Source organism: Melozone crissalis, unplaced genomic scaffold (genome assembly GCF_028551555.1).
Source record: "Melozone crissalis strain CALT ecotype California unplaced genomic scaffold, PUWL_Pcris_2 ptg000019l_1, whole genome shotgun sequence".
Taxonomy (NCBI): domain Eukaryota; kingdom Metazoa; phylum Chordata; class Aves; order Passeriformes; family Passerellidae; genus Melozone; species Melozone crissalis.
Window position 1 is genome coordinate 26,666,797 of NW_026535797.1, and position 17,181 is coordinate 26,683,977.

At 37.8% G+C, this 17,181-nt stretch overlaps 1 protein-coding gene across 2 annotated transcripts in view; it reads right to left on the reverse strand.

Moving 5' to 3' along the window:
- PARG (poly(ADP-ribose) glycohydrolase) overlaps positions 1-17,181 on the reverse strand; it is a 58,826-nt gene that overhangs the window by 30,949 nt on the left and 10,696 nt on the right. For both annotated transcript variants that reach the window (XM_054277199.1, XM_054277198.1), the window contains exons 7-8: positions 16,495-16,569; positions 1,318-1,410 (exon numbers count right to left, since the gene is read on the reverse strand). In XM_054277199.1, the coding sequence (XP_054133174.1) occupies positions 1,318-1,410; positions 16,495-16,569 (168 nt within the window). The remainder of the gene's footprint in view (positions 1-1,317; positions 1,411-16,494; positions 16,570-17,181) is intronic.

Here is a 17,181-nt window from a genome sequence, read left to right on the forward strand (position 1 = left end):
TAACATGGAGCATGGCAGAGGCACATCATTCTGACTGCTGAGTCCAGTAACCATTACAGTAAATCCACTTGACAGGAGAAAGAACACAGTCTTCAGCTGCTTCCAAAATTCTCAGCCATCATCATTAGCCTAGCACCAGTACAGCTACATTTTCATCCTTCTAGTTGTGAATACAGAAACTGATGTTGATTTAGACTGTTGAATACCCAGCCCTGTTTACTCTAGAAAACAAACAAGTATCCCTTCATTCTTATAACTACTACATTCACATTCACTGAATCTCATTCTGTCTTCTGGCTATTTAATTACAACCTTTATTATGATGTCTGAAGTCACACAGCTAGAGGGGGAAAAAAGCCTGAGAAGCTCACTCTAATAAGTTCTACAAACCTATAAAAAGAGAATATTTTGGATAGTGTTATATTGGAACAAATTTATCTTTATGTCTAACCAAAAAAATGAGTCTGACAGAGATCTTTACAATTTACATTGCCTAGCAGTACATGATCTCTAAAAGGCTTGCAAGTCTTGTGCTTAACTTGTGCTCAGAAACTTCATAGCACTTTCAAACAACTTCCCTCATCGAGTTACCAGCAAAGTAATATTCATAGCTTGAAGTTATGTATATACTTTGGGACCCTTGCAGCATAAAAAAGCAGGGAAATATTTTTCCTGCTTATTCCCAATAGGATAAATTCAGAAAATGGTAACAAAGAAGTTTACAAATTGTTGTCATCCTACCAATATGTTACCTACCATACATCCTCACTCGACCAGCCCTACTCACTTTTATCAGATTCACTCTTTACAGAACTAATTCTCATAGCATTAATACAGAATTGGTTAAGGTTTGCACGTGTGCAAGCTCTAAACAGAATAAAGTAAATAAAAGCTTTATAAAAATACCACTTGTTAGATTAAAAAAATTCTAAAATAAAAAATTAGATCAGATTGAAATAAAAAATTGAATCAGATTATTCAATTGTTCCAGTTTCTAAGGTTGATTTTACAACCTGATTTGTAGTGTGGTCATTTCATTTAATAAATGCAAGAAGCAACTTCAGCACATAGAAAGGAAAGGGTTACTGAAGTCCAGTCTAAAACTATGACAGTGAGATGTACTTTTTTTTGCATTCTATGACATAATTGCAGATGTGTATTGTCCATTCTGCTCCTTAGGTCTCATCTGCCTTCAACACAAAAATTACAGCTTTTATTAAGAACATAACATGACCCTGATGTTTTGACCTTAGCCACCAGCAGCAGTTTGCAGAGAAGGGCCTTGCCACTGAGCACTTGCTAGCTGGGTTTGCTTACCTGGGTGCAGATACTGGGGAGACACAGTGCCAGCTTGACCATATCAGGAAGAATGGACTGGAACAGATGTTGAGCCTCTGCATCTTCAAGCACCTGTTAAAAAATAAAAAGGAAAAAAAGCTTTTTACCTCAGAAATAAGGATTGAATTAGAAGTTTATGAAAACAGGACCTATACAAAAGAAACAAGAAAAAAAAAAGAAAAAAACAGGTCCTCTTGCTTCATGCCAAATCTGTAACACTTTCGCAGCAGTACCTCACTGAATTCGCCTTGCAATAATGCACTGAGATACAGAAACAAGTCTCAAAAGTTGCACTTGAGAAAACATGTCACCAAATGCCCTTTCAAGAAAGCTTGAGTAAGTTATCATTTTATTCTTTCCAAGGCAATGAACCAAATTTTCATCTGAAAAAATCACTACTTAACCACAGAAGTACTGGAATGATTTACTCAAATTCCATATTCAGGTCATATTCCAAGACAAGTACCTGTGACATCCTCCTATAAAGGACAGACAAAATGCACTCCTGCTCAGATCAGGAGAGTTGCTGGGCCTCTGCAGCAGCAACAGGAAATCCTGTGCAAGAGGATGCAATCCTGGGCATTTTCTGCCATCCATCCCCACCATGTTCCCTCTAGAATTCCAGCCACTGCTACACAAAGGTGCAGCCTGCCAGGCCCCACAGGCTGAAGTTACAATCTTTTCAGTCTCTTCCTGCAGGACACCTGACACTACAACTATTTCAGCTGCCTCACCCACTCTTCTAACATACTTTCTGAGAAGGGGAGGCCAGAATTGACAACACTGAAAGCAAATGGGTACACCCATGTTTCACAAGGCCTCTCAAAGCTCTTACACCCAAGAACAAGTCACACCAAAGCTTTCTAGCCCTGCTCTCAGTTCTCCCCTGACACTGTCTGGCCCACTGTGTTTGGCTGCCAAAGCCTATGAGGCCAATATATTCAGAGCAAGTCCAGGGACCCACCCACATGCCTACTGATGTATCACACACCTATTTTTCAAAGAGGCAAACATTTCCTTAAGGTAGGCAATGGTCTTCTAAGAAAAGCTAGGATAAGAAGTTGTAAAAAGAAATGCAACATGAAGTGGCACAGTTGCAATATGTGAAGCAGCACAAAAGCCTCAAAACTCTCAGTCTGCTGAATGAAAAGCACATTCCTATTATGTGGAAGTTTTTCCCCTTGTCTGTGGATACAGGCATCAGATGTCAGTGGCTGTTAAGATTTGCATGCTGCATTCAAGGCCAAAAGCAGTGAGAAAAGAACACACACCTTGCACTACAGCTGGGGAACAGAAAGGTCACAGCTCAGTTGTCTGTCTCCATCCTTCCCCTGCAGAGAATCTGTATTTGAGGCCAATACTTTCTACCAGTTTCTAGACTAAAATCCTCAAAATTCTGAAATGCTGGCTTTAAAATGACACAATATTATTTTTCAAGTAACACTTAGAAAATTGATTTGCTACCAGTTTTGCACAAAACCAGCTGCAGATAGAATGGATGAAACAGCATGAAGGTATTATCAACTTTAATTTCTACAACAATTAAGACTAATTGTGAAATCACAGGAACAGATCATTTTAGTCATATTATCAGGGCTTTGCAATTCACATTTCTATGGAAAGTTTCACATAGGCTTCAGAATATAAAAAAGAAATTGGTAATTCTCTTGAGAAGGAAAATATGGTGCCTCTGACTCTAGACACACTGATCCTCATAAACACTGAAAATATTGTTTGAAGGTAACTGTAGCAACTTTTGCTCTTCCAAGATCACTAAAATAACCATAGAAATATCTTGGCTCTGTTGTCTCCTGCTCCAAGTAATAATATAAAGGGATAAGAGTACTTAGGAAGTTAAAAACCAAAACACAAACAAATGCTCAAAGCACAAACAACTTCTGCTCGGGAAAAGGAGGAAAATATAACAACACCAAGACCTACACAGTCACTTTCTATGCATTATGTATGTTGCTTGTGGAGGTATAAAAATGAGGGTTTAATATAAAGTTTTAAAATGAAAGAGCAACTTACAAAGACCAACAAGTCCAGGAAACATGAAAATAACTTGATATGAGGAAGAATCCAAGAAACAAAGTACTTCTGAAAGTAAGATGGGAAATGAGCAAGATGCATCTCTCTCTCCTGTTGCTGGCTGCATATGCACCTACATATTTACACAGTATAAGTCAAACTCTGAAACCTATGACCTAACCTTTAACATTATCTGCTCTACAGGAAACTCTGCTCTGTTCTTAGGCACAGTGTTTTTAAGTGCCATAAAGTAATCAAATGAGCATTTAAAATCCAGAATTTCAGATCTCAACCCATAAAATGAATACGTAAGTCACAGCTATTCAAAAACTGACATTTAACCTCAGATGTCTACCAGGCTGTCAAATTCTGATCTTCTCTTCCCTTCGGGTAACACTTCCTCTCTTTTAAAGCTGACATATAAATAGTGGCTGCTGTGCTTTGCTGACTGCCACAGACTATACAGTATCACTTATCTGGCGACACATTATGGCACCAGACTTTGTCAGAGCTGTCAAGACTTCAACCTTTTCTTTATGCTTCTTTGAAAATAACATCATAATAGTGTGAGACAATTTTTTCCCAAAACAGAGGCAGGCCAGCAATTGCACAGCTCAGCTCTGATGCAGAATACTTAACTATAAAGGTCACTTCTATTCTGAAATCCTACTTTTCTTTCTTCTTGCCTTCCTAATGATGTACCAGAGTATGATTTCTTTTCTATAGTATTTCTATGCATGAGTTTTACTAGATCTCCACTAATGAAAATGTCAACATTTAGAGGTGTTACTGCCCAAAAGTGTTCTCCTTGACTTCTGGTTATTCTTACATGTGAATGAAGTAAATTTTTAAAAGAGTTTTGGGTGCCATGAGGACTCCACAACTTCAAATACATGATCATTGTGAGACCACAGACCTTGTCAAAATTCAGCATTGTTCTCTACCAAATGGCTACATCCATGTAACTAAAGTTTACCCTGTCTGCCCAGACACTCTTCCTGTACAGGTAACATTCCTTTGAGGTTTCTATGAAAAAAGAACACCTGCAAACCCCTGGCTGCTTGGCCCTCACAGCCTCTTTTGACCACTCACCCAGCACACCATCACTCGTGCAGCTTTGTAGACCCACCACCGTCACTGCATATTCTCAGCTATGCTGAGTGCAACAGAGCCTGGTGTTACCTGTGACAGTCTTTTCAGGCTTTGAAAGCAGCAAAAAAGGAACACTCAATCATGGAAAGTAAAAGAATTCCAGGACATGGAGTGCTGACAACACAGCTACATCTGGCAGACATCCCACGATGCAAATGCCAACCTGAAGAACCTAGCATCAGCAGAGAGAACACCTGGCCACAGAACTGAGGGGAGATTTATTCACAAGGCAACTCGCTTCAGAAAGCAGTGACTTGTACTGATGTAAAATCCAGCACATTTAGAGTGACATTGCACATTCTACATATTTGATGCTGCTGAAAGAGGAATGTGTTCGTTCTATCCATTCAAACACATGCACACACCCTCACACACCACATTTCATCAGTTCCCATGTTCATCTGACAATTTCCTGACATCCTTCATCTTGCTGATTCTACAGAAAAATAATCTGGAGGTGGAGATAGTCTGTCCATGCAGTAATAAGTTGAAGCAGCCTACCAAAAAGTCATGCATTATTTGATGTGTGCAGGGTGGGTGTTAATTGAAAAAGAATCCATCATGACCCTTGTCAAAGGGCTAGAAAGGCAGAGCTTGGTTGCAACTCTTCTCACTGAAAGAACAGGAATGTTCTGGTCAGAATGAAGTTGTTAAAACAAGCACCTCACTTGGAAGTAAATCTGCTCGTACAGGAATGTCTCTATGAATTCACTAATGTGCTTTTAATTGTGTATAAGGTTTCAAGGCTACAACTCTGCAAATATTAAGAGAAAAGACTGAGTTTCCATCTTTAAAGGAACTACCATTTGTTTTCTAAGTTAAGGAATTCTAAAATGTGAAATGGTTGTCAACAAATTTTCATAAAGAAAAATACATTTAAGTATGGTAGCAATTTTGGTTTTAAACAATTGATCAGTTTCTCCTTTCCTTATTATGCACTACTGTCCTTCACAGCTTCCTTCAGTATTTGAAACAAAAACATAAATACATTGTTGACTTTATCAGTGCTCCAGCTATGCAAAATACAAAGGAATTAAACACATGCAGGGGTTATACCCTGAGGGAAAAGTACATGGAGTCAGAGTTGCAAAGCATAACTTGCTTTTTACCAAAGAAATAATTCGGCAACTCCATCACTATTTTCACTGGAGTGACTGATTAAATGAACAGGACTTAGGGCTCCAATTCCTAAGATGCAAATGGCTCAGTGAGCCGTAGCAGAGGTATGAGCTCTTGGCCAAACCTGCATTGCAATTTAGCAAAATGAACATTTATCCTGCAGCAAAGAGGCCTGACTAAACATGGCTGTAAGTAATGGCCTCTTGTCACTATAAACCAGTCCTCCAAAATGCAGGGAGGAATATGCCTGACAGGCTAATAAGAAGGATCTGAGGTACCATGGGGTGATAGTGATGGTAGAGAGTTTAAATCTAAATCTGACAGCTCATCAAAGAAAACAAACTGCACGTAGGGTACACAAATCTGGACAGCTCCATCTATCACAAAGGAAGGCACAGCCATCATGCCAACAGGCAGGCAGCATGCTAAGGCAGCAATGCCTTAATGCTTTCAATTTGGTGGGTTTTATATGCCCATATTAACTTCTGTGGCAGGACAAGGACCAACTGAATCATGTTCTTAAGGATGAGGAAGAAAACCAGAGTGCTTCCTTCAGACTGTGTATCTCTTATTTCCTAATTCTAAAGGATTTTGACCTTCTGACTTTTTCCTTCACAGCTGCCATAATGTCTCATGCTGTCAGTGATTTGAATCATCTACAGCTACTACACTGAACTTTCCAGTAACAAGTTTCCAAATTACTTTAATGTAAGATATAATATGATATCATATGGAGGTGATAGTGCTGAACTAAATAATTGGACAAGCCAAATAACTTGTATGTACTCTGTTTACAGTAGGTTCATTCTCTTAACTTCAGGTATAGCTTTTTTCTTTTCCCTTCTTCACTATCTTCAGTTTGTCTATTTATATTTTTATAGGGTATTTTGAGGCACATGAAATACTTCAAAGCTGAAAACACTGTCCTTGGAGGCATTTTAAAAATGTGTAGATGTGGTGCTTAGGGACATGGTTCTGTGGTGGATTTGGCAGTGCTATGTTAATGTTTGATTCTATGACTTTCAGAGTCCTTGTCAACATAAATGGTTCCATGATTTTGAGACATTTAAACACCTGAGTGTGCTCAAACAATCACAACATGTGGCTACTCCTTTATTGCACTGTTTTAATTTTTTCTTCCTTCCAGAGCAGCCTGTAATTATTTCCCTGTTCTCCTGTCTCATCCAGGAATCCCCTGCTTTTTGCATACTGTTTAACACTTAAACATGGGGAAGTCTAAATCCATGACTAGAACTCTGCAGTGCCAATAAAACAATGAAGAAGCTGGTTATTACTATGAAGTCCTTTACCTGAAAGTAACCAACCTCAGACTGGCAATCTGCACTCCCTCTCCCTTTCTTCCTCTAATCCTTGTCATAGATGCCTTTAAACATTACAGAATCCTAAGGGCAGACTTTCTCAATCTGATATTTGGAACAGCTGGGGGAAAACAACTGAACAAACAAACACACAAACAACAAAAAGGCCCATGCAAGTTCTTATTGAGTGACTTTAAAAACTAATCTAATTAAATTAAACCCCCAAAACAAGCATCACTATGTAGTACTCTCTACAAAGCCTTTCTTTCTGCACAAGGAGGAGATCAATTCTACTTAAAGACATTGTGCAACAACTATCAGTGTACTCACACCCAGACAGAGACACTAGGCTGCAGCCCAGTAACTCACATGCCTCTGCAAAACAGACTCATCATAATGTCAAACACTGTACATATTAACAAGACTGAAACATGGAAGAAATGTGGGGTGGAGGGTGTGGTGTGCGTGCATTCTAGTTCCCATTTTATCACATCAATGAATTTCCAAAAGTGCAGGAAAGAATACTCTCATCTGCCTCTTTCAGTTCCCTTACAGAACTAATTCAGTAGGAAACACACTCAGCTGTCAAATCCATCCCATTTATTGAGTGCTTGTCTGGTTAGAAACAAAAGGAAGGACAAAGTAATCTTTGGAGGAAAGAAGAAAGAAACCGTAACACTGGATTATGCAGAGAAGAATCTTATTTGAGAACAAGAATGCTCCTGACATTTATCAAAACCACAAACTGACACTTCAAAAGGAAAAAAGAAGACAGCTTACAAGGCAGAGGTTAATTTGGTTATGTTTAATTTTCTTCCCCCCAAAGGCTCATTCATGTCTTCTGCCAATCCAACTCTGGAATAATCTCTCAGGTGTATCATCCTTAACAACTGCTGCTTTGTTCTCAAAGCTTTTAAACATTCTAAATAAAATCTGAGAGAAGAACGTGTATTTATTTTCCAATCTCTTTTAATGGTTTTAGAAGCCCAGTTTATACTTCCAAGGAACTGGAAATCTACCCTCAGTCATTTTCCCTACCCTTCAGGCCACCAATAGCTTCTACCTCTCTGCTGCACAGTGATTCTGTCCTGGCCAGAAGCATCACAGCCATTTCCAGGGCAGTGCCAGAGTCCTGGGATGAAAAGTCAAATCCCACTTTCTAAGTACTTTCAAGTTACTCTAGGGAAGTAGAGCAGTGGAGAGGACAATGACCTTGTCTCTACAGAAGAGCTGTAACATGAGGGGAAGAAAAAGTTCCTTTCACCTGCCTGATACAAGTTCCCAGTGAAAGTGATCTGTTTCCAGGATTATTCAAAACTTTTATCTCTCTGAATACAGTAATAGGGGAAAACTATTTACTACTGCTATGATTTATAAAACATTTTTTAAAAACACTGTAGAAGCATTTGAAAGCCTTCAGATACAAAATACATTCTGCAACCACTTTTGAAACTTTGGCACAAAAAGCTTCATGAGACAACACAGCTGTTACCCTTATGGAAACTGCATTTTCTTTAACATGCCAAAAAAACAAACCAAAACAAAAAGTCAAGCACAGGAAGAAGGGAAAAAAAAGGATCAAGTAAAAACAAAACTATACCACTGCAGATTTTAACCAATCTATAGACCATTTTTTGCTTGACTGTCAGTATTACACAGTCTCAAAATAACCAGTATTTAAAGAAAAATATCTAGTAATTACAATTTTATTGGCCAAATAAAACCCTCAGACCATCTTGAGGGTACACACTTTGTAAACCTGCTCTTTAAAGAATGCATGGTAGCAGTAACAAAATCTCCAAGGAATCCATATAAACAAATTCAGTTTTTCTGATGAAAAGGAAGGAGGAAAAAAATCCAAGAATATAGCTACAATCCACTTCCTTTATACTTCATAGTCATCCTAAAAAATGGCAATGCCTCTTCACCACTTTCTTACCTAGATGTACACCTTTTCAGTGAGCATTTCTCTTGAAAGCTTTGACCATCAGGGTTTGTTTTGTGGGGCTTTTGTATTCTAACTGCTCAACACATTATAAATATTTTTCTAAAAAATCCAAAAGCACTAAGCAGCTAAGGAAAGCCCTCCCACAATAAAAAGAAACTTCTCTTAGTCATTTGGGATACATAGGTGAGCACAGATAAATGATGACTTACACATAATCCAGTGGAAGAAATCTATCCAACAGTCCTCTGACCCCAAAAGAAAAAACAATGCAAATATCAGAAGGCAGCCTTTAAACCCAGAATTTTAGGATTTTTTAGGGGCTTTTTCTTTTTTTTTTTTTCAAAGAGGAATGTTCTGAATATAGTGAAAAACTATGAAAGAGACACTCAGAATGTGCCTTTACATAGATCTTTATTAAAGCACTGAGTATCCACAAGCACTTGGGACACAGCACAATTATATCTCTGCACCTGCTATGTGCAGCTATTCCTTCCCTGATAACTCCAACTCAACAGTCATTGCAACAGTGCTTACAAAACACCACTTAAAAATACTCAACTGTTCTGCCAACACAGTACAGAAAACTAAGAATAAGCCTGTAATTCCCTGCTCTTTCTCCTCTACAATGCTTAGTTTCTAATGTCTTGAATGTGTACAAGATGCATATTCCCCTCCACCACAGAAAAGCTCACCTTTTGTTCAATATGGGAATAAATTCCTTTCTGCTGCTGTGAAAAGAAAACCCTTCATGGCACACTCAAAAGACCTTTCCAGTTTAGATTTTTAGAAGGTAATCTGATGTAATGAAAATTGCTTGAAAACATCTAGACTAAAGTAAAATCCAACAAGGAGCAATGGATAGGCTATTTTCAGCCTTGGGACATTCTGTTTCTTGCTTAAAAGCCTACATTTGTAGTGCTGACATCTCTATACAATGCTCACTTCTGTTAGTACTGTCCAGACAATTATAAAAATGATTTATCAAAAACCCAGTCACCAGAACAATTTGGTACTTCAGAATTCCTTCTATTCCAGTTTCACTGATTACAGCAATCACTTTTTCAAGCAGGTCATTCAAACAACAAAACAAACAGCAAAGACTGTCATGGTTCATAGGACCCACAAGGAGACAGGAGTGGGGTGAAACCCTATTAGAACATAAAGATTTCCCAAGATATGCACATACTTAACTGTAGCAGTGTTCTGTGTTTGGTCTTTTTCAAATGAATGAAAATCTAGAGCTCAATCCAATTATACTATATTGCATTTGCATCATCTTCACATGTTGGATTTATAGTCATTTTTTTAGATCAAAGTTTGAAAAAACATGAAAAAATGGAACCATAATTTCCAAAATTACCCAGGTAATCTGAAAACTTTCTCAAGGTAATTTTAAGGTTATTAAAGATAAGACTATACATCCACAAAAGACTGTGTGTTTCTGTGGCTGTCTGCAATTCTGCAATTGAAGTAGAGTATTTCATTCAAAGAGAGTTCTTAATAACTCAAAATGCAACCAATTCTTCGAGAGGAAGCAGACACACTGCCAATATTTACATGTCTGATTTTTTTGCTCAGTTCTCTATCATTTAGTATGCTCTATTGTAACTCAGTTACTTGTATCTGACATTTTCTGAAAGCAGCAAATCCAGCCCAAACATGTTAGTATGCTAGGTAGTAGCATACATTTAAATGAGAAACTACACTTTGGCCAAAAACTGCACTAAGCACTTTCTGTAGATGTCCCAGGTTTTACAGGTTTGTACCACAATCAGCAACACACATGTGCTAGGTGTTCCAATGAAATACATTAATGTTCTTCTATTTACTTTAATTATTCTTAAGTGCAAAGGCTTGACTAACAAGACTCATTGTAACAAGCTCCATCACTCCTCACTTTCAGAATATTCTCTTATATTCTGGAATCTGCATACAATACCTGCAGTAGAAAAAGTGGCATTTTAGAAAGTGTGTGTGAGCACACCCATATAAATACTGCTAGGCTGAAATTAAAATGGCAAGAATTTGTGAAAACAAAAACCAATTTCTAGTACAAGAGTTAACTTCAATTTTGCAAGGAAAGGAAACCAGACTTTTGGAAGATCAAAACATATATAATATGGATGTGTGGTATTTGTGGAAAATAGAAAGAGATGTATTTATAGATCAATTTCTTTACATATTTATCTTATTACTTAGTTTATGTGTTTTTAAATTACATTTATGGAAAATTTTAAAAAGGCATTAAGTGAAGTTCTCAAAACTCACAAATACAGACTTGCATGTAAAAGCAGATGGTAACAAAGTCTCCCATGCCAGCTGTTCTGGACTTCTAAAAGGATTCAGCATGCAGTGGCATCCATCATGTAAGTTTTAGTGGAAAGTGAGAAATAGAACTCCTTTTCTAATCTTGTATCAAAACTAACTACAGCTCTAATTCTAAGACAACTATTTTTAAAGGGGGTAGAAAAATAGCAATACATTCCTTCAGTTTGACGTGAGAGTTTCTTTTCTTGCTACATGGCTTTTTATCAGATTTTAGAATAATCTGAGGTTTGTGCCACAAAAATCCCCAACTGCTAACAGTCAGTTTGGAGGCTAAAGCCAGTGACCTCACGCTTGACTGGAAAAGGAGAAAGAAGAGGACAGAGAAAGCAGTCTGGTAAATTCTTCCCTCATGCTGAAGGTTCTTCTCTGTAATTAAACATAAAGAAGGGAAGAGACTGGTCTTTTTAGACATCACTATCATTTTTCTTTTAATCTCATTAAAAATCTAAAAGTAAAAATTATACAGCTTCTTTTGTAATATAAAAGAATTTCCTGGATGCTGAATTTGCATGGGAATCAACAGCAAATATGCAATTACTGGCCATTAAATTGACTGATTGGCTTCAACAGCTTTCCCAAAAGACAAAAAGACCACAAGGCATCCTTGCACAGGCACTGCAGACACAGACACAGTTTTCTTTATACTAGAATCAAATCTAACAGTTGGAAATTGAGTATTACACAGTGAAGAGTGTCTTTGTAAAAATACTGATAGCATATCCCCTCTAAGAATTCCTACTTGAGTCAAGTAGGCACCAAGGGTTTAAAGAGAGCCTGGAAAAGCAAATTTTGAAAGGCATAAGTGGCTTAAGTGATTCAAGCATTTAAAATGTCAATGACCTTTAGTGTTCTTGCCTCTTAGTCTATTGTATAGATGCCATACCTTTCTGTCAGCAACATCTCATATTGCACACTATGCAACAACAGACCCTGCATGACAAGGCCACTTGTCTCAACTCTCAGCTTCAATCCAGCCAAGCCATAAGAATATAAAATGGACAATAGTTCCATGTACAACAGAACAACAGCAGAATGAAAGCACAGCAGCAAAGGATTCCTGGGAAAGTCTAACAGCAAGAAGCACAGGTAATCAGCAGCACTTCCTCATTTGCAGTAATCAGTACCAGCAATTCCCAGAGCCCTCTGTGGGTGTCAATGAGATCTTTCTAAAAGCAATTTCTCCAAATGCCTTCAAAACCTGAAGTAAGGCCACAGCATCCTCTAGCTCCCCTGACAAGGGGTTCCACAGCATTCAGTATCTCAGTAAGTACTTTTGTCTGGTGTTGGAACCTTTACCTACTAAGAACACTCATCTGGTGTCCCTTAACTGCTGTGCTAGAAGAATGGACAGCCATTTCCTCTTCATCCTCTCTTACATTTCTTTTGCACAGCACTGTTACACCCATTACTCATGCCCCTCAACTAAGACAAAAAGGTCTTAGATCCTCACTTATTTAGACATTTCTCATATGGAAACTATTACATACCTTTGTATCACCCCTGACTCCTCTCCCTGTATCTTCTCCACTTCCTAAACTTTCCACCAAAATGACCAAAGACTCCAGACAAACAAAATATAGTTATGGATCCACTGTATTGAACCTGCAAGAGGTATTGTGATCCATTTGTCAGCCCAGCTGCAGCAGCTCAGAGACAATCACTGCCTATGCCACACAAATTTACCTAAACTCAATCTTTGCCCTGTGCCATTTTCAGATTTTAACACTCCTCTGTTCCTGAAAGGGCAGGACGGAGGCAAGCAATAAGAGGAAGAGTTCATTGACAAGAATTATGCTTAAGCTCTAAGAGACTTTAAAGTATATAATAGAACCAAAGCATGTCCAGCACAAGGAGACCCAATCTAAAGCAGCAAACCGTGCAATTCTCTTAAATGACAGAGCCCTACTATTCCCTTTAGATCAAGTTGCTGTAGTCACAGATTAGTTTAAGGTGTAAGTCCTGAGTGACCTAACTAGACTTGTTATTTCATGCACTTGGGAAAAAGAAAAATAACTTGTTTTTGCCTGGAAGTGGAATGGCAAATCCAGAAGAAAGAGAAATAAAAATTACCACAGTGCATAGCACCATTGAGCAAAAGCATGTAATTAATACCCAGCCATCATCACTCCCAGAAATAAAGCTCATCTGTAACACATTGTGGGCTCCAGTACAGCTCCATCCATAGTGGTTTCCTCACATTTCCTTTTCTGCTTGTTGCTTACTCTTTCCTGGCTTCTAGGTAAGTTCTGGGAAATCAGATGTAAGGATGATTTCCAAGTGACAAGAATTTTGCACGTACAAAGAAAAATATTGGAGGTAATAATTTTCATCCACAAAGTAATAATTTGAAGAAATTCTAAGCATGTATGCCAATATCAACAGACAGATGGCAAAACAAATGAATACAACACTGTGGAAATTCTGAAGAGAACAGCAAAAGAGTCAGATGTCTGAAGTAAACAGCCACCAAGATCTTTACATACACTGTTCTATGAGCAAGTTCTATGTTCTATATACAAGTTCTATGAAATTGTCAAAAGAAACAGAAAGGAATCCAAGTATCCCAATTTACCTCACTGTACAAACAGGAATTATACTTCCACACATTAACTGAGATTCAAGAGAATCCTTTGGAAAGTGTGAGGGCTCCCTCTTCTGGCAACACCTTGACCAAACTGCAGAACTTGCAGGCTGTGCTGTTCCGAAAAAAATCTTGGCTCACGTACATGATATTTATTTCCTATTAGTTAAGAAAGCTGAGAGTGCTTTCATCTTAAGGGAAAATAAACCTAAGCCAAATAAACTGGTAATTATTGTTATTATAAGGAAATTGACTTGAATCTTACAAAGTAGTGTTTAAAAATAAAGCATATTTTGACAGTGTAACTTGCAAGGAGCTACCTAAAATAGGAAGCCCAGTGCAAGACTGATATGAGAGTATTTAAGAGATTAATAGATAAGATGAGCTGTGCCCATAAGCAGAAGATAAAATAACAAAAGGCACTTTATTACCAAACACAGACCTACTGAAGTAATATCTGAATAATCCTCCAAACAGACACCACTAGATTTACAGACACAGCTCCCTTCTAAATCACACTACAAAATCCTTGGTTAAGCAGGCACTGAAAGTCAATAGTGCCCAACAATATAAATACATATCTGACAATCACAGACTCTCTTTTGATCTTTTTCTTTTAAGATATATTTGTGACCACATCTGTTGAGCTGCTGCCACTCCCTTTGGGCTGATTACTCAGACCAGCTTTCCTTTTAACCAACCCCCTCAACCTTGGCTGGGTAAACCTGAAACAGCTCCTCTGTACCCTCAAAATCAAAGGATAAACCAGAAAATACACAGGCTAGTGGTAAGCCCTTAATCATTAACTCATAAATACAATAAATTCAAAAGCACTACAGCTCACTATAGCCAGTATATTTAGGTCATTTCCACAGAGGATGTCAACTTTCACACAAGAGCTGCTCACTTAGACTGCAAGCATTCTTTGAAAGCAGATGCCTTGTTTGTTTACAAAATTTGGAAAGTTCACACATCCCTTAATAATGGAAAAATTCAAGCATTTCTCTGCAAAATCTATCCCCTCCACATGTCCTGTAAACTCAATATATTCAACAAAGCAACCCAGGGCTTGCTTTTGCTCCTGTGGTCTACAAGAGGCAACTCTGTCACAAGCTCTTCACTGTTTCTTATTTAAAATACTGCTGCACACTCTTTTAACTTGGCTGAAAATCTGTGTATGAAACAGATCTCCACCCTTCATCTGAGAACCACACAAATCATCATTCCCAGGATACAGACATTTCCTTTTCATCCTCATGAAAGATGGATGCCTGATCCTCAGTTTATTTCCCTATTGTTCCCCCTCCTCTGGAGACAGCTGGCATTACTTACGCTCTCTGGCTGATGAGCTCTGAATCTAATCACCCAGAGTTCCCAAAATCCCAAATGCACACTGTGAACACATCAGGACAAGCTCAGTTGTGCTTGTAGCAATATGATGTAAATCTGTTCTGTTCCTGAGTCAGATTTTTAACTGAGCAGCACTCATACTTTAAAATATTCTAATTTAAGTATGCATACTTCAGTAACACAGGAGTTACCCAACAGGCCAAGTTAATTTTGCTCAGCAGGAGAGTCAATAGGAGCAGACACTGACTGCCCACAGCCTCTACCATGGAGCCATGTCAGGGACCCCAGAGATGAGAGGGGGGAGCACTAAATCTGCAAGATGGGTGAGCAGAGCAGCTCTCATGGCTTGCAAGTATGATACCACTGGGATTTTTATAGGTGCCTTTTGTCAGCAGTAGTAATACTGTGCTGCATGCAAATGAAAATTCATTCTTTGAAAGAGCAATGGAGACAGGCAACAGAGAGAACAGAACAGCTCCTCTGATCACACAGCCTCAGCAAACATCTATTCACATACATAACAAACAAAATTCACTTCAAATCAAATCTAGTTTCCACTGAGTCTTAATAGATCTTAGCAGCCCCTCCCACAAAAACAAGTATGTGTGTTTTAGAAGTACTTCTGAAGTACTGAAGAAAAAAACAACAAGAGAACAATACTGCATCTCATTTAACCTTTCATTATGCTTTAATTTACCCTATTTACCATAGTTTCTAAGTGTCATTCAGGATGTACATTAATATTAGCCCAACTTGCATTTGAGACCTACTATTCATCTCCCTTTTCCATCCTCCCCATGAAAGTACAAATACCTAATACTTGAAAGTATAAAATCCATCCCAGTCTTTCAAAGGCTCTACAGTTTAAATTCACCACCTCACCAAACAGCAAAATTTTCCTGCTATACCAGCAAAGCACAGTCTATACAAACACCACTGCAATAAAACATTAAAGTTTTACAAAAAAAAAACCAAAAAAACCAACACTTTTTAAAACAAAAAAAATTACACTGGAAATATTAATATGATTTCTTAATAAATCTGGTTGTCATAAACCAGGAAAAGGGCATTTCTCACCTTACCCTCAGGAAGGTTAGACATTACTGAAGAAACCAAATTACATGTAAAAATTTAAAATTAAGTCAGTTTATAACATATAATTATTGTTTCAGCTGAAATTACCAGCTAAATAGCTGCTCACTTAGATATCTGACAACTGGAAACTTTTACTCTTGAAAATGGAAATAATGCTAAAAGCATTGAGACATATAGGCAAAATAGTCACTTTCATATTACTTTTCTTCCTATTTTAAATCAACTTGTTTTACCTTCTCACAGAAGTCAGTAAGAGCTGTGAAGTCCCATTTCTTGGAATAAGCAACATTGTACCTCAATATGGCCTCCTAAGGAAGAAGCACCACAAAACAGAGCTAATTATTAATGGAAGAAAAAAAACATTTTAGGAAATTTCCTTTTTGAAGGAGCAGCACCATCTGGTGGCTAAAACCTTCCTCAGAGCCTACCAAAATCCAGAACACTTAATTTGCTCTATTAATATAGAGAAAATCCTTGATACTGAACTCTCTGGTTTGGCTTTAGCAATTAATAAGCTTCAGTCTATGGGGTTTTTTTCTCCTAACACAAAATAAGATAAGGCATATCTCCCAACAAACAACATAAATGTTTCCCATCCCATGCTTGCTCTTTTAACAGTACCAATAAAAGTTATTTAAGGTATAAAAGCAATATAGCAGAAGTTGTACCAGTTTAGGAACTTAAAAAATCAGAACCACAGCAAATTAAATAGACTCTTTAAAACAACAACACCCTTAAAAAAGTCACAAGAAAAAAAAAACTAATAAAATATCATCAAAGGAAGTTTCTTCAGTTGCTGGGGAAGGTCTATTTGTTCATTTAAAGTTTATCTATAGCATCCTCCTCCTTCCCTGCCTTTCAGGCATAACCTAAATTACATTATTCTTCACCAAAAAACCATAATAGCAACTCTAAGCTGC